Source organism: Diceros bicornis, chromosome 9 (genome assembly GCF_020826845.1).
Source record: "Diceros bicornis minor isolate mBicDic1 chromosome 9, mDicBic1.mat.cur, whole genome shotgun sequence".
In the NCBI taxonomy this organism is placed as follows: Eukaryota; Metazoa; Chordata; class Mammalia; order Perissodactyla; family Rhinocerotidae; genus Diceros; species Diceros bicornis.
Window position 1 is genome coordinate 86,494,956 of NC_080748.1, and position 24,717 is coordinate 86,519,672.

Sequence of the window (24,717 nt, forward strand, 5' to 3'; positions counted from 1 at the left end):
TTGAGAGCTGAGCCGAGGTTTGAGGATACCCCAGATGGCCCTGAACCTCGCTGCACTCTGGGACTTTTGTTAGGATGCGCTGGCCGGAGGTGTCCTGGTTTTGTTCAGGGTGGTGGCTCCTAACCAGGGATCAGCCTTTCAAAGATGCACATGCGTGGGCTTCTTCCACGGAGGTCTGAATCGAAGTCCACTGTGGCGGACACTGTGAGGAGGTCACACCCAGTTGGCCAGGTCGAGTGGCGGCATAAAGGCCACTCAAGGAATGACCCAGTGTGACAGTGGTGGTAAAAGGGGCAAGTGCTAACGCTGTGAGGCAGGACAGGGCTAGAGTTACTGTTGCCCTGTAACGGGGGAGATCACACAGGGTCCCTGCACAGGACGCAGCGAGCAGGGGGACGACGAGCATTCGCTGGAGGGGAAAGAAAGTGAACACTTGCTGAGCATCTATTGTGTGTCAAATTATACCAATGATGACATCCAGCGTGTCCTCTCTGCGCCTCGATGCTGACCACATGCACCTGACCACCTCCCAAGCTGGGGAACCAACCTCACGGCACACTCTGTCTCTGACCTTCTGAAGCACCGGCCCCGCCCCAGCTCCGATGTTTGGTGTGGGAGGAAGCTGGGCCCGGGGTGGGGCGCTGGGGTAAGCCTCTCCACGGTGGGCCAGCACCCAAGCTCCTTCGCTCCTCCATCCCGGGTGCTTCTCAACCCCAACCCTGCCCCCAGCACCTCCCACGACTGTGGGCAAACTCTCTCCATCTTCCCAAACTGAAACCCCGCACCCACTAACTTCCCCACCCCATCCCCAGGTAACTACAGTTCTTCTCTCTGCCTCTGTGGATGTGACGCTTCCAGGCCCCTCGTATCAACGGACTCACACAGCATCTGTCCTTTTGTGTCTGGCTTATGTCACTTAGCATAATGTCCTCAAAAGCATTAAATTTTTAATATTTTTCTGGCTCTGATTAGAATTAGATCATTGCCAGTTGAAACTAATAAAATATTCTTATAAATTATGACACACATGATATTTTAAGGGAAACCATTTTATCTTCCTGTTTACAAAGACAAGGGACAAGAGAAGGCGTTTTTTCGTTTTCTAACGTGTCCACAAACAGAACACGCGGTAAAGTGACGTTATGTAACGTCAGAGGGGCTCGCTGGAACAAAGGCGCAAATTACCTCGAATAACGCTGCATTTCTAATCACCGTCCAACTCCTATCTCAGACCCCGAGTGGTTTCATCTACTTTGTTGGAGAGGAGCAATATTTTAAAGTTTCTGTTCAAATAAATGAGAACAACAAATTGCCGTCATGACTTTATTGGTAATTTTAAGCACCACAGAACTTAGCTTTTTTTCTCTGAAAGATAACTGGAATTAAAGTAATCGATCTCCTTAGAGAAAAAAGAGAAGGAAAAAAAAAGAGAAGGGGGAAGGGAATGTAAAAAGCAAATCAGGAAAGAGGCAAGAATTCTTAGCTTGTTTTCCTTTCATGTATTCTCACTGAAAAACAACTCGGAGAACACGAGGAGCTGAGAAGGAAACGAATCCTGACTAGGCTCATCAGGGAGGGTGGAATGGGCCCCCGGGGGGAGCGCAGTGGACACCTGGAGACCGCCATCATCCTGGGACTTGCTCCTCACCTGCATCTCAACACCTGATGGAAGAACCTCCCAAGGAAAAAGGCTCAGCGTGACAGAGGAGACAAAAATCTCACAGAACCCACGGCCTCGGGTTGGGTATTAAAATGGCAAATATGAGACCCGCCAGTCAAACCTATGCCGATCAGGAATCCTGGGACGCGGTGGAGGTTTTCCTGGCAGGGCTCACACCAACATCGTCTGGAGGATTAAATCTTGCTAACTCTTTGTGATTGGCAAGAACTCATAGGATTCATACATCTAGGATTAAGGATGACAACAAGATGTAACATTCCATTTTTTGATACCAGTGTAACAACCAAATCCTTTCAAAAGGAACTCAGTGTCGCTGTCCCACAAGCTCTTCCCAGGGGTGGGGTGGGGTGGAGGCCCACGTTTCCTCACCACATTCCAGGGGGAAACGGGCTGGCAGAGCATGGAGGAGTGAGACGACCTCGCGACATCCACGCCCCACGGCATTCCTCAGGGTTACAGGCATCTCTCCGGGTCAGCTGCTCTGATGGCATGCTTCTCTCCGCACACGCGCGTCAACTTCACCCCTCCCTTTATTCTGCCCTATTGATGCTCAGTAGCTGAAAGAGCAGTTTCAGTTTATGTAATTCTTGCACCATTTATTGAGCACCTATTAGGTACAAGGGACCGTGCTAGGCCCTGGGGAGTAAACAGGGATCAATAATCGAGGTCATCCTCCACAGTTCACACTCCAGTGGGGAGACACACATTAGACCAGCCGGTCTTTATCCCACGCCTCCGGGAGCTTTTAAACAAAGCTGACACTTGGACCCCGTGCCAGACCAGCTGAATCAAAATGTCTGTGTTGGGGAGGGGTCTCGGGAAATTGCTACTTTAAAAAAGTCTCCGGAGGTGATTTTAATCGACGACCAGGGTTTAGAAACACTGTTTTGGACAAGTAACTGAGCCACACTAAGCGGAGCCATTCAGAGTGCAGGGGAGGGAATAACTAATGATAACTGAGAGGGGACCGAGGAAGACAGGGGAAGATGACCTGAGGTGTGACTCAGGGCTGGGTAGGATCCTGCGAGACAAACAACAGGTGGGGTAGAAGATGCCAGACAAAAGGGACGAGGGAGGTGAGGGTCGCCTGTGGGAGGTACGGGAAAGAGTTTCTGTCACTGAAGAATTCTAGGGCCAATCCATGGGAAGATGGTACTGAAATAACTCTGGACCTGTGGAAACAGTGAACCAAGAGAGGTGTGTACAGAACGTTCCAGCAGCAGGAGGACAAGAACGCTCAGCTGGGGAGGCCGAGCCCCCTGTGGTGTGGTGCTTGCTCTCTCCCACCCGGAAACGAAGCCTGTTAGTAATTCTCACACCCCCGCCCTGTGCTCAGTAATCAGTGTTGGCTCCACGTCTGTCACTTGAGGCCTCAGTAACGACTGTTTGGAACTGTCTTTACAGGAAGGCTCCACTTTTTTGCCCCCTCCCCCCTCTTATTTCCCCAACGTCTTTTTCACTAGGAGTCAAAGAATCCAAGATTCCAGGCTTCCATCCTAGTCCCTCCAACGGAAGGCAGAGGGGAGGAGTGGTGAGCAGGTGTTGACCAGTCTGTGCACAGGTGTGGGTGTGCATGGAGCCTGAGTGCCCAGCTGCACACCCACAATTTAGGTTTGGGGGTGTGCACCCTCCCTGTTGCCCCCTCATCCATCACACCAGTGCACCAGGCAAAGCAGCCATACTGTCAGTGGGTCAGGGGTAGGTCCTGAGGACCTGAAGCTGGTTAAGATCATCCCCGTCCCGGTGGACGTTCACTAGTCAGGGACTCGCAATGAGCCCAGGCCTCAGCCGATCCTCTGATGGATTCCACCCTCCTCGTGACTGATCAGCCAGGAATGGGCACAGGACGTGCTGATCCAGTCAGAGTGAAGACTCTCTAAGAGTCTAAGTGTGGGCCCTGGAGTTTCGGGCAGCCATTTCACTCTGAACTTACTGAGACATTGCCAGCACGCTCATTATTGTTTACGTCTGCCTATGGTAGGTTATTTCCAAAGATGACCACTCGCAAGTTCTCCCACCCTCTCATTCAAGGCCCTCCTCCCATCAAGCAGTGAATCTGGTCTGCCTGCTCCTCTTGAGTCTGCGATGGCCTTGGAACCTGCTCTCCCCACCGGCGTGTGGCAGAGTGACTTTCCCGGACTTCCCAGCCCAGGCTCTTAGGGGCCGTAGAGTATCCACTTGGACCCTCGTGGGATCCAGCTGCCACGTAAACAGCTCAGGTTAGACCACTAAATGATGAGAAACCGTATGGAGAAAGAGAGGCCACCCTGCTCCCGGCTTTCCACCCACCCGCTGAGACAGTGGACATGTGACTGAAGCCAGCCGAACCTTCCAGGCCCAGCTGAGCCCCCAAAAGAATGCAGATGCACGAACAATCTCAGCCAACACCAGGGAGAACAGAAGAACCATTCTGCCAGATCACAGGGTCCTGAGAAATAACAATTCATGGTCGTTTAAGATCCCAAGTTTGTGGTGGTTTATTATGCAGAAATAAACACCTGATTCACAGGGTGAGTTGGCGTTTCTGTCACTTTAACAGAGTCTTAACTGATTTGTTTCCATAGGTTTAAAGTTAAGATGCTGTCAGTCACTACCAACAGAAAGTCCAGCTCAGTAAGGATATTTATTCTTTCTCACAACACAAAATTCCAAGTTAGGGCAGTGGCAGGATTGGCTAATGGCCCAATGGTGTCATCAAGGGCCCATACTCTTCCCATCTTTCCATGCTACCATCCCCAGTGTGAGGATGTTCCTCAGGCTACCTCCTGTCACGGATACAAAAAGGCTGCAAAGCACCAGACACACAACATCCAGCAGGAAATGAGGAGCTTTTCGAATTTATGTGCCTTTTTAAGAAGGAGGAAACTTTTCCCAAACCATTCCCAAGAATGAGCTTTCTTCATTCATGTCTGAGGGGAAAGAAAGTCTTCACTCTGACTGGATCATTGGCTCGAACTTGTTTTAAACCAATCACGGGAAAAAGGAACGGAGTTAACAAGATTAGCCTACACAAACCAGTTTACCCCTCACCACATAGAGGGTGGATACCTGGACAAAGGTGGGTTTCTGCCAGTGAGGACAGAGAGGGCATGGGTGCTGCCGTGGCAACCACGGTGTCCACTACAACATGAAATTACCCTTTGCCATTGAATAAAACAGACACCCCTGAAAGACATGCAGCCTCTATCCCGGTGTGACCTCTGCTTGTGTCTTCCAACCAAATGTCATGGTTTGCAAGGTCGAAGGCTAGTCCAAATCTGGCTCTTCAAGTCAGGGCCCCAGCAGGAAGCAGAAGGCATTCCTAGGGGGGAGGTGTGAAAGAGACTGTGATGGAGGGACCATTTGCTGCAGTGTGGTCATGGTTGGATGATCTGTCAGAGAGCTCTCTTACCCAGGGACCAGCATGAGTGGGAGGTGGACACCACAGCCAGGCCTTAAGTGGCCTGGGGGAGAGGACTGTAGTTCCTGGACCCTGACATGAGTTGATGCAATGGAAAAGGTCATCACAAACGGACACAGATACCGCGAGGCTCAGGGTGAGGCCAGGCAGAGAAGAGGGACGACATGCCCCAGCCTCTCTCCCGGGTCTCCAGTCTGCAGCTGGTGGCCCTGCTGGGAAAGATTCACAGAGGACCACCACCAGCCTCCTGGACACAGAGCAGGACAGAGAAGGCAGAGAGGAGATTTGGGTGGAAAGCGGAGAGTCAAAGAATTAGTTGACCAAAAACTGGAGCATTTTACTGAAGAAAAGTAGTGCAGAATCCAGATAGTTTAGACACTACTTCCATTCACTAGTACTCATTTCTAGTCGTGTCCAGCCCAAAAAGTGTTCAACACCACTTTTCGTCCACAACCAGCCACGGCAACATTCACACTCAGCTGCACTCCTCCCAGGGTCAGAGCAGTGCCCCGGAGGCCACTAAAGGTGCTGTCACCCCCCTCCCGCTTCACAAGTGATAAGTCGGAATCAAGTATGTCATTAAAGCGAGCCTGACCGTGAAGCTGGCGAAGAGTGTTCACCGTGGGGAAAACAGAAGCATTCCCTGGGGTTGAAATCGTGGTGTCTGCGCGACGGCACACTTCTCAGCACCAAGTGCGTGCCCGGGAGACCGGGGGCGGCGAGCCCGGGGCTCCCTCCCCCGGCTTGGCCTCCTGGCGGGCGCGCGGGCGGAGCTGGGGGTGGAGGCCAGAGCTGGACCGGCCGGGCCGGGGCTGGCGGCTGGTGTAACAGGTTCAAGGCTGATTCCAACCCCTCACCCCTGCCGGGTCACAGGTGTCTGCCACTGTCCCCACTCTGGAGCCCAGAGGCCCAGGGCTAGGGAGCTGGCGGGGTTTGGAGAGGAGCAAGGACCCCAGGTGGGGGACCCCGTGCTCACTTTGCCCCAGCGCAGAGGGGCTGCGCGACCCCGGGCAGCCCCCGAGGCTCCGCTCCGCCCCGCTCCCCGAAGAGCAGAGGCGCCGCGCGTGGGGGCCGGCCCTGGGCCCCGCTCCCCGCCCCCGCGATCTCGGGCCGCCATCCGGCCTTCCGGGGAGACAGAAGTTTCCGGCCGGAGCGCGGGGGGCCCGGGACGCCGGCCGACGCTTCGCAAGGCGCACAGCCCCCGGCCCCGGCTCCCCACGTGGGCGCACGGTCGCCTCCCGGGGAGGGCGGCAGAAGCAACAGGGAGCCGTCCCCGCCCCCGCCCGGGGGTCTGTCCTCTGCCGGCTCCGGGGGGGATGGGGAGGGGAGGGAGGGGAGGGAGGCGGCGGCGCGGGGTGCGGGGCGGGGTGCCGGGCGCGCGGGCAGGGCGCATGCTCACTCGCGCCGGTGACGTGCGCGCCGGGACCGGGCGGCGGAGGAGGGTGAGCGGGCGGGAGGAGAGCGGGCGGCGGAGAGCAGAACAGAGCAGCGCGGAGCGCGGAGCTGAGCGGAGCGCGGGAGCAGGTCGGCCGGTCGCCGCGCGCCCGCCCGCAGCCCCGCCGCCCGGCGGCCACCTGGGCCGAGCAGCCGCCTCGCACCAGCCGCCTCGGGCCGGGCCGGGCCGGGCATGAGCGCGGAGGGCCCGCGGCCGCCCCCCGCACCGCCCCGCGTGCCCCGGCCGTGAGCGTCCCGGGCCCATGGGCGCGCCGAGCCGGGCGCGGGGGCGCTGAGCGCGGCGGGCGGGCGCGGCCGGAGGAGCCATGGACTGCAGCCTCGTGCGGACGCTCGTGCGCAGATACGTGAGTGCCACCCGCGGGCCGGACGGGGACGGGGACCAGATGTCGCCGCCGGCCGAGTCCCCGCGGGCCTGGGGCGCCGCCGCCCGGGGCCGGCGAGGATGGAGCTGTCGGCGCGCGGGGACTCTGGGGCCGGCGCAGGGCCGGGCCGGGGGCTCGGGTCCGGCCTCTGCGGTGGTTTGCGCGCGGACCGGCTCCGGGAGGGCTACTTGTGCAGGAAAGACGGCGATGTTGCTTGTTTGTGGCACCGCCGGGGGCTCAGAAGTGAAGTTTGGAGTCTCTTCTTCCTGGAAGTGACCGGTGGGATCAGGCGGGGTGTCGGGGCCCCTCGGGGGGTGGGGGTGCGGTCGGGGGGCCGGGGGAGCTGGTCTGTGTACCGCGGGGCGGGGGGCCGCCGGCACCGGGCGTGGAGGGGGTGTGGGTCGGAGCGCGCCGGGTCCGGCCCGCTTCTCCAGCAGGAGGCTCCTTGTCCCCGGCCGGTCGGTCACGGGTCTGCCGGGTGCACGCGCCGGGTTTCAACCAGGGAGGGCGTGATTACGGGAACCTGGTTTCTTCTGGTCCAGGAGGGGCCTTAGGCAGTCTTGCGCGTTTGTGAGCTCTCTTGGAGGAGGAGGCCTCGGCCGGGATGAAAGTGTTCACCCAGGGGGAACCCAAGTCAGTGCCTTTTTCCGGAACGCGCTCACTCACCACAGGACTCGGGAGCCCAGGGGCGTGTGCGCCCCGGGGTACCCCTGGGGGGTCAGCCCGCCTTACGTCTCGGGGCGAGAACTCTGGTTCTGGAGGGGCGGGAGAGGGTCTGACGCCCCCACCGATCCCGGAGCCCCAAGTCCATATCTAACGTCGGTGGGAAACATGGGGTGACACCTTTGGTTCTCTCCAGGAATAAGTTCTGGAAAACCCAATCGCAGTGACAGGAGGTCAGCAGATAGGCAGGAGAAATGCTGTGTTGGGCAGGGGCTTCTGTTCTCAGCTGTGTCCCCCGGAGGCGGGGGTCCCTGCCTCGGTCCCCTCAAAGGGAAGGTGGGAAAGGGCGGTGGAGCTAGCGTTTACTTAAAAGTGCTCACTGTTTTTCCACGCATTTCCGTTGTCTTCCAGCTCTGACACTGTGATAGAAAGGAGGGTTGAATTGTGAGAAGTCACGTGCGGTCCGTCTCCAGGAGAGGTGAAGGGTGGATGGGCCGTCTTCCCTCTGCTGCCGAGGCTCGCTGCCCGGCGGGTCCGACCTGTCCCCCAGTTCCTGACTCCTCCATCCTGGGAGCCGCAGACGCGTGTCCGTAGTTTCTGCTGCATTTTCCTCCCTTCCTTCCTGCAGGCCTTCTGCTGTTGTGTGTCACATCAGTCTATGTAAATTTCAGTGTAGTTTACATTTTTAAATTCCCTTTTACCATGTTATTAGACTTAGGAAATCAAATTTTCTGTCTAACCTAAGTGGTAAATATTCTTTAATGAACTTTCTCAACATATGGGTTGTTTGGTAATGTCCCTGGAATGCAGGTTACGGGAGACTGTTATTTCTGTTTTTCTTATTCCACATCTTTTTTTTTTTCTCAATCTGAGCCTTAGGCTGCTTCATCACATTTACATACAAAACCATTCATTTCTATGGTATTAAACTCATGTCTATGCTATTAAACTAATTTGACTTTTTCCAGAAACAGTCATGCTTGTTTTCTTGTAATTTGGTTATCTTTTAATACATAGGACCAAATTATATTTCCTTTAGCTAGTGGGAAGAAAAGAGTGTAGGATTGAATATTTATGTTTCCTTGTGGTTTCCTTACGTGACTTATTCTATAAAAATGAGTGGACGACTTGTACCCTGTCCCCTTCTGGTGTTCACAGAGTCAGAATTTCTGGGACAAAGATGACTTTTCAGCTCCCTCTGATGCATGAGGGTTGCCAGAAGATAAAGAAGTCTTTGGAAAACATTGCTATGGGTATTTTATTCCGGGTTTCTTCCAGCGAATAGGCAGATGAATGGGAGCGTTCTGTTCCGGGTTAGGCCGTACGTTCTCCAAAGCTTGTATTTGTGATTGTTTGGGGTTTGGATGGACATAAGCGTGTGGGGATATTTTGTGTTCATAAATGGCACAGTGCTTATCTACCATGAAGTGGCTTGTGTATCATGAGGTAGTTTGACCTACTTAAAAAAAATATTTTTTAGCAAAGTGGATGGAGAGCTAGTGTCATCTCTGTGTTAGAGATGTGAGGTTGGAAACTAGGCCGAGGTAGTTTAAGTTCTTACAGAAACCAGTGGAGCCCACGGGTGACCTGGAGATTCTCCGGGTGCCTGCCTGCCTGCCTGTGACCCCGGCCTGCCCACCTTTTAGCTGGGTGACCTTGGGCACATGGCTCAGCTTTGTCTCTGCCTTGGTTTTCTCGTCAGAGAATAACAGTCGTACCCATTTCATAGGGTTGTTACTGTGAGGATTAAATGGGTTAGCACAGGTCAGGAGCTCAGATGGTGCCTGGCCCCAGGAAGTGCTGTGGGAGTTCGTGATGACTTGCTGTTAAGGTAATGTAGTCCCTGGGTGGGTTGGCTGGAGTCAGCGAGCCGTTCTGTTGGTTGACTGCGGGCCAGTCCTGGCCAGCAGGGCCCTAGGATGCGTTCAAGGATAACCTGGGCGCCCTGCTATTCAGCGTGTGTGGGGCTCAGATGGCATTGGAAAACTTTAAAGCAAGGTGTGCTAAAATCCTGCAGGCCGGGCAGAAAGTCTGCAGGCCACATTTGGGCATAAAACTTATTCACGGGTAAGCATCCCAGGCCAGGATAGGTTTTTGCTTTCTATGTGTCTTACATTTTAAGATATTAGACTTCTGCAAATCTGAAGGTTTTCCTGGCTGACAGTAGATATTTGTTTTTGAGCAAACTGTTTGTTACATTGGGATTTTCTTTATAAGGGAAAAACAGATCTTTTTGGTCCCTGGAGAGCTTTCGGCATGGCTTCCTTCCTTCCTACCTTCCGGGAGGTTCAGCCGCGTACGTGCACGAACATGTGCTGCTGCTGTCTGTTTTTTGTTGGTTTGTGACGTGAACGTCAGTGTCCACCTGCGGTGCCTGTTGTAAAAGGCGGATTTATTAGTTTGACTCAATTATTCCAGTCTTTGTTTTAAAAACTTAAAATGCTGCATGGTTTTGGAGTTGTGTCTGCTAGTCCAGCATCAGACGGTGCAGTAGAGCCTGCCTGTTGTCCAGCCCCTGGAGTCTACATCGCAGGAGCTCTAACCACTGAGACCTTCAGGGCTTTGAAGTAGGCGAGCCCTGGGCGAGTTAGCCAAGACTAATAGCTGGTCCCCCTCCGGCCCACGGAGCAGGGCTGCAGTGTGGCCTCGTAAAGTGTTCACACACAAGTCTACCAGGCCCCGTACCTGGACGTTTTAAAGCAGTCTGCCTAGATGTATAATTTAGCCTTTATGTTCTAGCTATTACATTAACTCCTTCCATTGTTCTTCAGACCCTGTTTAATGTCTGCTTATTAGGAACAGGGGATCTTGAGATGCTTTTATTTCCTGCCAGAGGGTACATTTAATAACACTGGGAAAAGAAGTTTGTATTATTGGGTTTTGCCACAGTCATTAAATTTCTAGGGATGAGAACACTGTCCTCAGTTTACAGTTGGTAAAAACTGCCTGAATGCACTGAGGGGCAGACCTTGCTGCTGGACCACACAGGAAGTCCTCTGTTTACAGATGTGCCGGGCTCCAAAGCCTCAATACAGATTGTTCCTTGGTGCTTGGACCACATGTTCCGATAGAAATAGGGTTAAGAAGAGGATTGGATCCCCAAGTCCCAGACTTATAAATGCTTTTATAACCAAGTTAAATGCAGGCAAAAATGCTATTTATTTGCAGTGAAAATCAATGGAAAGCAACTTGTACCGCAGTAGACATTCAACAAGATTGAACAAGGATTGTTTTTGCTTTTACTTGGATGCTGGTGTCTGAGAAAAACAAATTAGTAGATCGCGGACGTCAGAAGTTCAGCCTCAGAGTCCAGCAGGCTCGGGTTCAGCCCGTGCCTCGGCCGATGACCGGGAGACCTTGGGGGCACTGGCCAACGTCTTCCTGCTTGGTTTCCCCGTCTTGACAGGGAGCTGGTTAATGCGCCTCCCTGGTGTTCTCGTAGCTAGGTGCTCAGTCTCCTTTGAAATGTGGCCTTAATGCTGCTGGGCAGTCTGCACTTCTCAAGGAGACTGCATCTCTCCTTTCTCAGACCTCTCAGGCCCTTCCTCCTCCTCATGTGGAGCCGGTGACCTCTCCTCGTGGGTCATGGAGGGAGCAGCAGTCATCAGACAGGACGCCCCTCTCCCACGCACCCCAGCAGCCCTTCCCTGTGTACGCTCCTGCCTCTTCGGGTTCGGGGCAGGGACCCCGTTCTGATAAAGGCTTGGGCCCTGGGTCTCCCCCATCCCTCTTTCTCCTGAATCCTCAGTGCCTCCCTCTTTAGGGTCATTTCATCTAGTCCCGGGGCACGCAGTCCACTCTTGAGATTGCCTTTTCTTGAAGAACAAACTGTCTTGACCCCAAACTCCCCTCCTGCTGTCACCCACTTCTGTCTCCTTCTCCTAAATGACTTTAATGTGGCTGACACCTCTCTGTCCTCCTGTCGCATCTGTTCTCACTCAGGTGGGCACTCTCATCACTGTCTCCATCATCTCTGAGGTGGCCCCCACCAACGGTTGCCTCTCTGCCCTCATGCTGGACCTCAGTGCCTCAGTGTTTCATATACTCACAGCATGCACCCCGTGTGCGCCTGTGAGCCAAACAGGAAGAAGACACCAAGTCCCCGTCCCTGTGGCACTTACCTTCAGGTGGGGAGCCAGGCAGGAAACGGATCACATAGACACACGTTAGAGTGTTCGGGGTCACTGGAGTGGAGCCGGGTCCTCGGGCCTCGCTGAGCGGCGGCTAGAAGGGATGAGGGGTCGGCCACGCGGGGGTCCGGCAGGTTGTCCCAGGCCGAGAGAAAGGCTGTGCAGTAGCCGCCCGAGGCCCCTTCTCGGGTCACCGCTGGGGCGGGATGCTGGTGCCCCCTCCCGTCTCCTGTGCTGGGGAGAAGACCCCAGATGCCTTCCCTGAGTCCGTGGATCCCACAGTTCCTTCCGTGTCCCGGCTTCTCCCCGTATGCCTGGAACAGTTCCTGGGCCAGAGTCGGTGCTCCGTAAACATGTGTGTGCCTCTTATCGTTGTTGTTAATGAGAATCTTGAAGAAGTCGCCCTAGGAAACCTCATGGTACTTCCAGGACTTGAGGGATTCGTGACAGTCCATTAAAATCATGTTTTATTTATTTATTTTTTTCCCTCATAGCCCCAGTAGATAGTTGTATGTCATAGCTGCACATCCTTCTAGTTGCTGTATGTGGGATGCGGCCTCAGCATGGCCGGAGAAGCGGTGCGTCGGTGTGCACCCGGGATCTGAACCTGGGCTGCCAGCAGCGGAGCCGCACACTCAACCGCTAAGCCACGGGGCTGGCCTTAAAATCATGTTTAATGTTACCTCAAACTTGTGGATTCTCTTTCCTTGGTGCATTTCAGAGAGTCATGGACGTGTAGGAATGGACAGGGAAGGCTTCTGGTCCAACCCCCTCACTTAATAAACACTCAAGTGGAGGAAGTGAGGTCCCCAGGTCACAGCTTGTGGTCCCCACCCTCCGATGGGCGGCCTGACTTGGTTCATGGCTCCTGTGTGAAGCATTTCCGTGGGCTCTGATGCAGCGCTCTTTCTGATCCTCTGATAACTGGGGTCACTGAGATGTTTCCTCTGTCCTTGCATCCCTTCCTTAGGCCCCAGGGCCTGGAAAGGAGAGAGAGCAACAGTGCCCCTCTCCCGGGGCCTCGTCGAGAACAGGCTTTCTCAGCTGGTCCCGCACGGGCCTGAGCTCCCTTGGAACAGTGTGCAAAACTTTCTGCATGTACGCTTTCTGCCTGCTGGGCAGGGGTCTCCCAGGTTTTGTTAGATTGTCAGGGGAGTGCCTGCCCTTGTTAAGGTTGAGGACCCTTGTCCGAGAACACAGGTGGGAAGCTGGCCCTCTGATGTGGTTGTGTCGGCCTGCTCAGTGCCTTCAAAACTATTTGAATTTGTTGCCAACATTTAAATACAGGTGAGTGCACATAAACATCCAGATTTCCCCACTTTTTCAGAAATGGGAGGATCTGGCAGTGCCACTCTGGAGGCTTCCCCATGACCACTGCTGGGAGGCGAGCGCCCGTTTACGGGGAGTTCAGCACTGTCCCGCAGCGTCCTCTGTCGCTGCACCTGAGCCTCAGGCCAGCTCCCTTGTTTGAGTTTGTGACCTCCCCACCCCCCTGAGGAAGGATACAGGCTCTCAGGTTTGGTGGACACTCAGGAGCCTAAACCAAACTGTCCACGTTGTTTTTCAGGTTTGCTCTGAGCCTCACCTGCCCTGTGCTTCTGCGGGAGGCGGTGTGTCCTTGGTTAGTGTGGACGTGACCGTGGGTGCGAGAGTGAGAACAGAGGAGGCCCGGTTAGCGGTATGCACTGGAGGGGAGTGGATGCAGCCTGCGGGCGTGCCGGACAGGAAAGGTGGCCTGAGAGTCGGAGGGGATGTTAGGTCTCGACCTCTGTCAGCTCCCCTTTGTACCCTGGGCTAAGCCAGACAAACAAACGTGAGCTCCTTGTCAAGGCCATCGTTGGCTGCCTCCTCAAACCGGTCCTTTACATATTTTGTCCACCTATTTATGTGGAGTGGGAAGGAGCTCATTTTCCGTGAATAGCAATCATATACTTCTGTGTTCACAATGAGGAATTTGTTAGTAATGTGTTTACACTTACTCACCACGGCCTTTCTTGACTTTTCCGTCCCTCTGAACTGGATTGAGTTGGTCGTTCTCTAGGGAGAAAGCTGACCTGGACAGTGTATTTTCATGTTCTTACTCTGAATATGTTAAGTAACCACCTCCGGCATCCTGATTGTCTGTCGGCAGAATGTTTCCCATTTTTCTGTGGTTTTCATTCTGTCTTTTGTGGGTTTCAGGACCAGAGCACTTCTTGGAGGCTTATTAAAAGGTTTACAGTTGAGACCATAGAATAAGTCCCTTTGTTCCTGGTATCAGACTCTCCATGGCCCCACCGCAGAGCTGGCGGCATCAGTGGGCTGCTCTCGGGCTTGGTGGTCCACTGAGAGATTTGCACAGTCCATTTTGTGTATTTTGCATGTAGAAAACGCTGACAAAGACAGGCTGCCACTGGCAGGAAGTGTCTCACGTCCACTTGTTTTACTTCTGCTGTGTGGTGTCGGATCCTGTAGTGGTGAGCCAGAGTTAACCAGACCCTATCTGAGGGTCTGCCTGCTGGGATCCAGGTCGGGCCCAGCAGCCTCCTGGACGCAGCCCTGCTGCTGACCCAGCCCTGCTCTGGGCCGTTCACTTCCCCCCCCCGGGGGCAGCTGTAAAATGACACTAATGGACTTCTTGCCTCTGCTTCCCTGGGTCGTGAGGGCCTAGTGGACTAATGTACGTGAAAATAATCTGCGCATCCTAAAGGGCTGGAAAAATGTCTGAGGCAGGGCTCTCGCTTTCTTGTGTATCTTGTGACAAAGGTAACCTTTTCTGGCTCAGAAAGGGAATGAAAGTAAGATCATTGTTCCTGGTTTAGAAGATAAGAAAAGAATTTCAAGAGAAGATTTGTTACGGGTGGAAAAGGCTCTTTGGCCAAAGGCCGGTAAATTATGTCTTCAGCAGAGACAGGAAGAATGTGTAGCCTGGCAGACATGGCATCTCTGTCATTAGTCTCCTCGTCCGCTCTCTCCTGGCCCCCAAGAAAGGAGCGAAGAGCAGGGCTGCTGTGGAAGGCGGTGGTCCCTGTGCCTCAGGCTCCTGCTGGAGCAGCTGGGCGTCTCGGTGCTGGTTCAGGGGAAGAGAGGACCTGTCGTCCATTGGTGTCGGTCGTGCTGGGTCCTCTGCAAGGGTTCACGCATCCCCTCTCACTTAATCTTCTCAACAGCTCTGTGGAGGAGCGCTGTGTCCACTCCGCACAAGACAAATGCCTCCTGCACAGCCACGCGGCAGCTGCGGCGGACTGGCCCTCGTCCTGTCCGCTGTGGTTTGCGTCCTGCGTAGGGTTTGTCTGCGGCCGAGCGGATTGTGTGCCGCTTGCCCAGTCAGCCCCGGTTTATGCTGTTGTCCTTGGATAATAGTCGGGAGCATCCTGTTCACTCGCAGTTCACCAGGCTGATCACGGCATGAAAATCCTTCTGCCTCTTTTATATGGTCGGTGAACGTAAGCATGGACCTTCTTTCCTCTCCTGAGGTTGGGGTTAGGTCAGCTGCGGGGGAGCAGCCCACCTGCACATCGTCGTAGCCTTTCCGGGGGACGCGGAGGCGGAGTTTATGGACCAGTGGTGAGCTGGAGTCTGTGTTCGCTGGCCCCCTGCAATGTGAGGTACGGGGATTAGAGCTCATCGCCATCATCTCTTCGCACCCTCCTCGGGCCTCTGTCCCGTTGTCACCCTGGACCCTCTACTTTCATATTCGGAAATTGCGGATACATTGAGTTTTGTTGGTGGCTGTGTGTGAATATGTATCCGTGCTCATCGTTCCCTGTCACACGTCATTGGTACCTGGTGGTGTTTTGGGGGCGTTTGGGGTTGGGAGTAAAGCTGTGTTTAGTTTTGATTTAGTGATGAAAGGTTGTAGAATACAGGGGAAAAACGATCTTCTTGCCTTTGAGGCTGTGAGGTGCTGAGAATTACAGGTGTTGAAAGAAGGGCCAGAGCAGAATCTGGTATAGGGCAGGGGGTCAACAAGTCCATTTTTTCCTATGAAAAATAAAGCTTCCACCCCTTTGTCACCCCAGAGAGGTAGAGCAGAACCCGCACGTCTCTCTGCTGAGGCGACCACATGTGACTTGGTTCAAGTCCCCCGTCCCTCAAATGTTTCCTGCATTGGAACCTGTCCTCATTTCAGGGTCCCCTCGTGTGCCGTCCATCACACAGGGATGGATGGGACGCTGTTGACATGGCCCATGGTTATCAGGCTGTGATAATGAGCATACCACGTGCCTGTGAAGACATAGAAACTTTTTGTGATAAGACTGCCCTTTCCACCCAGTGCTTACCAATTCTTAGGTAACACAGCCTGTGACAGAGGACCGTGGGAGGCTGCCGCGTGATCCACTTGCTCCTCGAGGGCTTGCTTGGGGGCGGCCTCATCTCGCCTCCGTCCTCTGTCCCCACGGATGTGGAACGAATGAGGGGCCTGAGCTGTCAGAGCTTGTGTGGAGTGGAGTGAGCGGGCAAGGGTGTGGGTTTGAGGGCCTTCCCAGTAAGAACCTGATCCTGCGTGTCGATTTTGTGCCATTTGCGGTGATTTTTCCGTGGTCTTCTTTCTTCATGCCTTTTTCCTGGGTCTTACTAGGTGAGGTTACCAGCCAGCGAGTTTCTGAAATGCTCGTCATGTTAACATACACGTTTGATTATTGACGAAATAGATGCTAAGAATGTAGCTAAGGAAGGAATCATTCTCATGACGAAAAATGGACGTGTCAGCTTACGACGTTATTCTCTAAGATGCTTGTTGCCGAGTCTGTAAACTTAAGTGTTTGTTTTTCTCAGCGCTAGCATCTAAAATGTAAGGCTGAGACAGGCACTGTGTATGTTTATGTCTTAGTTGCTCAGTTGTCGTAATAAAATACCACAGACAGGTGGCTTAAACAACAGACATTTATTTCTGACAGTCCTGGAGGCTGGACGTCCGAGATCTGGGTGCTGGCACCGTCAGGTTCTGGTGAGGGCCCTCTTCCTGATGCAGACGGCCGCCTTCTTGCTCTGTCCTCTGGTGGGCTTTCCTATGTGCACATGGGGAGAGAAGGCAGATGATCTCTCTCTGCCTCCTCTTATCAGCCCACCAATCCTGTCAGATAGGATCTCACCATTATGACCTCATTTAACCTTAATTACCTCCTAAAATCCCTTTCTCTGAATACAGTCACCTTGGCGGTTGGGGCTTCAACATACGAATTTGGGGGGGGGCCACAATTCCGTCCATAGTAGTATACTCTTAAAGTAGGCACTATTTAGATTGTAAATATTCAGACAGGTGGGGAACATCAAAGAGGGCAGTTGGAAAAAGCACATTGTTTGCTTACTGTTTTATCAAATAAGTACAGAAATATTCCACAAAATCTAGGAAGACTCGAATATTTAGTGGGAATGGGTTATTTTTTAAAACTGTGAACTAGACGTAGGTGAGTGGTCCATGGCTAGGTACAATAGGCCACAGTTTCCGTGATTTGATCACATCTAAGATTTTGTGTATTTCTGTCTTTTTCTTTTCTTTTTGCTTGTTTTTCCCCCTGCAGGAGGCTGGTAGGAGGACGGTGGTTGGTATTAAGATAGGGCTGTCACGTGTTGTTTTGCGTTTTGTATTATGATCCAAATACGCAGCGTCTGGCTTGTTGACGGGACAGATGTCGAGGTGTTCCTCACATAACTGGATTGCACGTGTCTGCTTAGTAAATTGGAGCTGCTGTGTGATGGTCCAGATCTCCTCGTAAATGGAATTGGTTTTGGGGACTTCCTGTTCTGGGCGGCCTGCCTCTGGGCCCAAGGACATTTTACCTTTGGCAGAATGGGAAAGTGATGGTTGGAAGTTGAACCTGAAATACTGGTTGGACTAACAAGGACACGTTGTTATCTCTGCGGCTCTCTGGAGAGGGGAGCCACCCGTGGTAGGTCAGACGCGGACACCCACACGTCTGCAGCCTCACGGGTTTTTACGGCTGTCCATAAGTTCCAGACCAGCTGCTGTCTGCCTTTCCGTGTTAGGCGTTTTTATAGTCACAGCCTTGTTATCTTTCATTACACGTTTGCTTACACTGTTTCGAGCATCATCATAAATGATCCTAAAGCGTTGGTCGTCTTTGGTCTGGAGCGTGGCCTCTGGTGATTGTTGGAAGAGTTCTGGATTCTTTTCACTCACTTTGAGTAAAGGTACGAGGCTGAGTGGTTCCGGCATTAAATAGAAACCGTAAATGGTTATGACACTGTTTAAAGCCACGGGACCCAGTGGGGTTCTCTACCCCACAGCATTGTCCTGTCTGAACTGTCTGTGCACACGAGAGCCTGAAGTTGAGGGACCCACTGGCTGAAGAACCTCAAGTTCATATGTGGAGAAATGTCAGTCTGAGTTGGCGGGTTGGTGCCCTCCCGCCCTCGTACCTGCTCCACGCCCAGGGTGGCCTGACCGCTCCTCCTTCCTCCTGGACAGACGTCATGGCTGCCTGGGAAGGAGGCGGCCACTGCCGGGGGCGTTACATAATCTCTCTCCTTCAGAGAAAAGAGGATTTCCTCCACCCTATTTTCAGCAAAGGATTAGGGATGAAGTTCTGCCGTTAGAATGTCAGCTAGATTTTTGTGTGACTTTTCAAGAAGGTCTCAGACTGCCCAGGCACCCAAGTAGGGTGATGAAGTCGTGGCGTGATGGGTGATGTGGAAGCTCTGTGATTTGAGGGTAAATCAGACCCAGATTTATGGGTCACTTTCAGATAAAATATCTGATAAAATATCTGAAAGTGACAGATAAGTTATATGCATGTGGAATAATTTAAGTTACCTTTTCTCTTTAGAAAGTAGATGGAGGTGGTGGTTCAGATTCAGACAAATACAGATAAACCATTAAAATATAGATAACCGAGGGCCGGCCCCGTGGCTTGGCGGTTGGGTGCGCGCGCTCCGCTGCTGGTGGCCTGGGTTCGGATCCCGGGCGCGCACCGATGCACCGCTTGTCCAGCCATGCTGAGGCCGTGTCCCACATACACCAACTATAAGGATGTGCAGCTATGACATACAACTATCTACTGGGGCCTTGGGGGAAAAAATAAATAAATAAATAAAATAAAATAAAATATAGATAACCGTGAAGTGTTATATTTACATGCATTTTTTTCAGTAATAACCCACTTTGATACAAGTCCGAAAGCCACATGCGTATAAAGAACCTGGAGCGATTGTCGTGTGATTGGAGTCTCTTAGTCCTCGCTTCTGACATTAACTCATTTCACCATTTCTCTGATGTAAAGTGGGAATCAAATATGCAGGCTCTTGGCCCTGAAGAATACACGTGGGGGTAAACCCATCATGTGATGTGCTTAGTACACACCGGGGTGCTCAACGTTTGGTTCATCAGGTGTTTATTGAGCACCTGCTATACGCACTAGGAGTCAGAGGCAGCAAGATGCATTTGCATTTTCACAGTAGATGTTAGAAAATATGTAAGCACAATGCACTCGAGGTGTTACAAAATGCTGTGGACGGAGTGAGGTGAGATGCCTGTGGGGTGGTGGAGAAGGTCGGGGATGGCCTCCCTGGGAAGGTGTCAGGAGCCGTGTCCTGGGGATCTGGGGGCCAGGGGGATGGTTCTGGGTGGAGAAAACCTGAGGGCTGGGCCACTGAGGCCAATGGAGGAGCCCAGAGGCTGGCCCACGCAGGGCCCAAGGAGGGGGGCCACCGGGGAGCATGTGAACAGGGTGACGTGACTTAACATTTTATATAATAGCACGTGGCCGCCCCTCAAATTTCATTGCCTAAAATGTGAAATATGTTATTTGTGTTGCTTTTTTATAAATTTATAAATTTGTTTTAAAATTATATGGCCAAATGAAGAAGATGTTGCATAATAGATAAATCAGGATGATCTTTAACGTTATTAAGATGTACTGATTTATTGAATGAATATGCAATAGGTTGTTTTATGGGCACTTTTTCTTTTTACTGAGATAAAATATACATAACATAAAATTTTGAAGCCATTTTTAGGTGTATAATTCAGTGTCATTAAGTACATTCAGAGTGTTGTGCAACCATCACCACTGTCCATTTCCAGAATTTTCTCATCCCAAATAGAAACCGATTCGTGGGCAGTTTTAAGTGGTGTATTCTGCATTTGATATTGTGTATCTTGCTTTTTTTGGAAACACACTTTTTTTTAGTCAATGAAAAAGACCTAGACAGGGCCATGAGAAGACTTACTGAAATCCAAGCACTAATTGAATTTTAATGGAAAATATACCCAGGTAGGCAGGGTTTTTTTTTCTTTTAAATAATGGGCAATGGTAAGTTTTATTAAAAGTTAAATACTTGGGGCCAGCCTGGTGGCCCGGAGTTCGTAGGTTCGGATCCTGGGTGTGGACCTACACACCGCATCCCAAGCCATGCTGTGGCGGTGTCCCACGTGTAAAGTGGAGGAAGATGGGCATGGATGTCAGTTCAGGGCAATCTTTCAGCAAAAAGAGGAGGATTGGCAATGGATGTTAGCTCAGGGCTGATCTTCCTCACAAAAATAAAACAAAATAAAGGCAGAGGGGCCAGACCTGTGGTGTAGCGGTTAAGTTCGCATGCTCTGCTTCGGCGGACCGGGGTTCACAAGTTTGGATCCGACACCGCTTATCAAGCCATACCGTGGCGGCATCCCATATAAAATAGAGGAAGATGGGCACGGATGTTAACCCAGGGCCAATCTTCCTCAGCAAAAAGAGGAGGATTGGCGATGGGTGTTAGCTCAGGGTTGATCTTCCTCACCAAAAAAAAAAAGAAAAAAAAAGTTAAATACTTGAATGCAAGGATTCATTTGAGCTTCATGTTTTGCTTAATATGTGCTTGTCTGAGAGCAAAAGAGTTGTGATTATCGTTGCAGAGGAGAAAACCCAGTATTTGTTTTAGAGCAAGTCATTCTTTCATAAGAGACAGAATATCATAAAAGTTATGTGTGCTTGGCAGTACATTCAAATAATACAGCTCAAAATGATGTTTGTTTAATGATGTTATGAAGTTACATGGCTTTTTCCTAAGAGCATTTATAAGAAACAGGAATTAAAGCATTTTATGTGAAATTTTCTTCCGGAAACTCCATTCTGCTAATTGACTGTTTGGTTCAAGTAAGTTTCCTATTTTCAGTTAATCTATAACATTTATTCTTTTACTATTTAAAAAATTATTAAGAAATAGATTAAATTAAAAATTACATCTGAGAATGTTTTTCTATAAACTTGTTGGTTCTGTGAGAAGCGATTTCCTGTTACTTCTACTCAAGGGTAGAAGATTTTCTACTCCAAGGGATATGAGATTTTTGTTCTTAAATTGAAATAACTCTTTGATTTCATCCATCGCTCTGTTGCTTCCAGAGAATGGCGTGGTTTCGAAAGTGACAAGTCTCCTCATTAGTACTTGATTTATCAACGAGAACATAATTGTAGTATTGAGTGATTGTATCTCTTAAATAGTTTGGCTCATTAACCACCACAGTGAGCTGGCTAGACCGACTCCTGATTTGGCAGGTGATCTTTGGAGTTGACAGAAGGGTCAAAATTAAAGAAGAGTGTTAACGGCTTTTCCTTTGCGCCCTCCCAGTTTTAGTTCATTAACAAAGGGGTTGACATAGGTTTTTATCAGAAATTTTCCTGCGTCTGACCGTGTCACCTGCAGAGGCTTCTGCTCCTCCCTCGGGATGTGGCCCTTTCACCGAGGGGTGGCACACGGTGCTCCTTCTTCCTCTTTGTCCTGTCCCCCTCCCTGTCCCGTGTCTCCCCCGCCCCCACAGGTCAGACAAGTCGCGTGCCCCTGGTCATTTTCTCAGTGACTTACCTCCTGCCCCGGGTTGTGAACTTGTCGAGGGAGTTTGCGTCCAGAAGTTAGGATCATGTATGTGTATCTGATTGTGTTTTGTTTTATTTTTTTGATGGGCCGGGCGGAGAAAGAGAGCGGTTTGGTTCCTGTCTTGACCTAAGTCCCCGGCCGCTCTGAGAGTGGACCCTTGGAGGGAGGTGAGGGTGCAGAGCTCACCAGAATCCAATACGTGCAGGGGAGGAGAGGGGCCGGACTGGGCAGAGGTCGGATGTCCTCGGCCGCCCCCGGGGGGTTCTGTAGCAAGTGTTCCTGTCACTGTGGCCCACGTGGACCCGTGGCCAGGCCTCTGTGCCCCTGCTGGCCGGGCTGCCCGCCGGAGGCTGTGCTGACTGCTTCCCAGACAGCACACCTGCCGTCCCCTGGGCGCCGCGCTGGTGCCGTGAGCTGGGAGCTGGGGATGTGTGAAGACCTGGAATTGCTTGGTCCGTGAACAGCGTGTAGCACGTCCGTCCATGTAGCAGCCCTACCAGCTTTAAACCAGTATCAACCAGAGCTTTACAAAGGTTTTTCAGACTTCTTTGCAGACCTGCGGGGCATGCCACAGGAGTCATGTCTGCTCGTGTTGTGGCCCTAGGGGAGGCGACTTCTCAGATAGATTATAGTGAAGCGCATCTTCCAGGCCAGCCCGTGGCCTCCAAACAGATAAACTCCGGCTGTAAATTCACAGCGTGGGCCAGCCGTCCACTCCGTGTGCGACTGTGGACTGCATCTGCTTACTTCATGGGGTAAGTCCTGCACACGCTTTGCTTCTAACGTGTGGTCGGAACGGCGCTGAGTACCGCTCGTGGATGCTGGCTGTCGCCCCCGCGGCGCGTCGATGCGAGCGTGGCTGTCTCCCGCGTGGCGGGGCGAACACAGCGAGGCAGGGCCAGGCCGCTCCCAGAAAACGGGGCGGTTGCTGCTTCTCCTGGTCCGCTGCCTGTGGAAAAGGTTTCTCTGCTGCGGGAGCCGTTCCCATCCTCCTGCTGCTCCAGCTGTGACAGTTGGGACTGGAGGGCAGGCCCTGTGCCGTGGCTGGAGAAGGTCCTGTGGGAGGCTGGCCTAGGGCCTGGCCCTGCATCTGGCGGGCTGTGTGGGCCTCCCTGGGCCTGCGGTCGGCTCCCTGCTGCCAGGGCCGTGGCTCTGACACCTTGGACTTGCATCTGGTGTTCCCTGTGCAGGCGGGAGCAGCCAGACATGAACAACGTAATAAACGGGTGACAGAGGGAGGCGGTTCACGGGCAGCCAGCACGGACTGTGGGAAGAAGGCCAGTTCCATTGTTTTGGCAAATACTCAAAAAAATAAAAATGATTTTAGAGACCATGACAGGACAAGTCATAGCCATGTGCTGTTCTTACCTGCGTCCCTCGTGCCCTGGAGGGGTGAGGGTGCACGCCCTCCTGGAGCTCCGCCATCCCTTCGGTCCCGTCTGCCTGCAGACCTGGGTGAGGATTCCCGATGGTAGCAGTGAAGGAGCCTGGGCCGCAGGGGACAGTGCCCGGGCCGAGGTCAGCCGGGAGGACTTGCTGGGCATAGGAGCGAGGCCGGGGCGCTGTCATGCTGCTCCGCCAGGAGCGCTGAGGCCCCCACATTGTTTGAAACAGACTCGGTTCTCAAAGTGCGGGGCTCAGAGGTCACTTGTGCCTAGCAAAATCAGAGAGGGGGCTTCGCACATTTTGTATTTGGGGGAAGGAGAAGGGATGCAGCGGGTGGCCGGTCCCTGCGTGCCACTTCAGCCTGTGGGCGCACATGGCAGGTGACACAGACTTAACGGTGCTCTGACCTGGTGCCCAGCCCGGGGCTGAGGGTCGGTGACCTGTTTTCCCTCAGCTGTCCAAGCCCTGGTCCCGCCCACCAGGCCGAGTGCTCCACCACAGGCACCTGCTCTCCCTCCCGTGGTCCTCGCATGGCCACCTCCCCAGGCCGCATTTCTGAGGACGCCAACACTGGAATGGGTGTGGGGGGACAGGTTTACAGCACGCGGACCCGGCTTCCCCACCGTCTCCCTAAACCAGAGCCACTCTGTCTTCCAGTTCTGCTGTAGTTTAGAATTTAGCATTCACTGGAAAATTTTGTGGTTTTTTTTTTGGTGAGGAAGATTAGCCCTGAGCTAACATCTGTTGCCACTCCTCCTCTTTTTTGCTGAGGAAGATTGGCCCTGAGCTAACATCCGTGCCCATCTTCCTCTGCTTTATATGGGACGCCGCCACAGCATGGCCTGACAAGCAGTGCCTCGGTGCACACCAGGGATCCGAACCTTCGAACCCCGGGCCCCTGAAGGGAGCGGGTGAACTTAACCGCTACGCCACCAGGCCAGCCCCAAATTTTGTCATTTAAAAAAGTGATTTGAAGTAGTCAAGGGGAAAATTGTCCTAAGTTACTGATTTGTTCAAAAATGAAGCTCAGGGAGGGGCGGGCCCGGTGGCGCAGGCGGTTAAGTGCGCGCGCTCTGCTGCGGCGGCCCGGGGTTCGCTGGTTCTGATCCCGGGCGTGCACCGATGCACCGCTTGGCAAGCCATGCTGTGGCGGCGTCCCATATAAAGTGGAGGAAGATGGGCACGGATGTTAGCCCAGGGCCGTCTTCCTCAGCAAAAAAAGAGGAGGATTGGCGGATGTTAGCACAGGGCTGATCTCCTCACAAAAAAAAAAAAAAAAAAAAAAATGAAGCTCAGGGAAAGAAGCTGACTGACGTCCAGCGTCAGCTCTACACGGTGAGACAGAAAGGAGGAGGGAAAAGAAACGCGCTGAGCTGGTGCGCACGCGACTGGTCGCCGCGTCGTGTTTCGGGGGGACAGTTTCTGCTTTCGTTCTGGAAGCAGCTGGCAGTCATGGCTTTTCAGAATTCCAGGCCTGCGTTTACTAGCGAGTGGATCTCCAGGAGCCGGGAGCCGGCCTGGACGGGTGGAGTCAGAGCTCACTTGGGTTGAGGGGAGCAGACCTCCAGGGAGGCTGGAGCATCCTCCCGTCCCCTCCGCCTTAAAAATGTCACCCAAGGAGCCTCGTGCAGACGGGGGAGGGGTGGAGGGGAGAAGCCTTATTAACATCCCCAGTGGATCTGAGGCTCCTCAGGCCAGCGCAGCCGAGCGTCTGGAGGATGAAGGGCTGGACGGAGCTTGGACGTCTGACCCGCTAACGCTGGCGCAGCGTGAGACGCAGGACCTTTTACTGATTGGTTTAAAAACCCAAACAGGAGCTATCTGCCTTCTCCGTGTTTGTTTCCA

General features: G+C 52.8%; 1 protein-coding gene across 8 annotated transcripts in view; it reads left to right on the forward strand.

The window, feature by feature from the left end:
* Positions 1 to 6,573: 6,573 nt before the first annotated feature.
* ATP11A (ATPase phospholipid transporting 11A) overlaps positions 6,574 to 24,717 on the forward strand; it is a 170,137-nt gene continuing 151,993 nt past the window's right edge. For 4 of the 8 annotated variants that reach the window (XM_058548507.1, XM_058548508.1, XM_058548509.1 and 1 more), the window contains exon 1: positions 6,575 to 6,880. In XM_058548507.1, coding sequence (XP_058404490.1) covers positions 6,842 to 6,880 — 39 coding nt within the window. In that variant the 5' untranslated portion in view covers positions 6,575 to 6,841. Of the gene's footprint in view, positions 6,881 to 24,717 lie in introns of all 8 variants that reach the window. The other 4 variants (XM_058548506.1, XM_058548511.1, XM_058548512.1 and 1 more) reach the window with 2 other exon arrangements.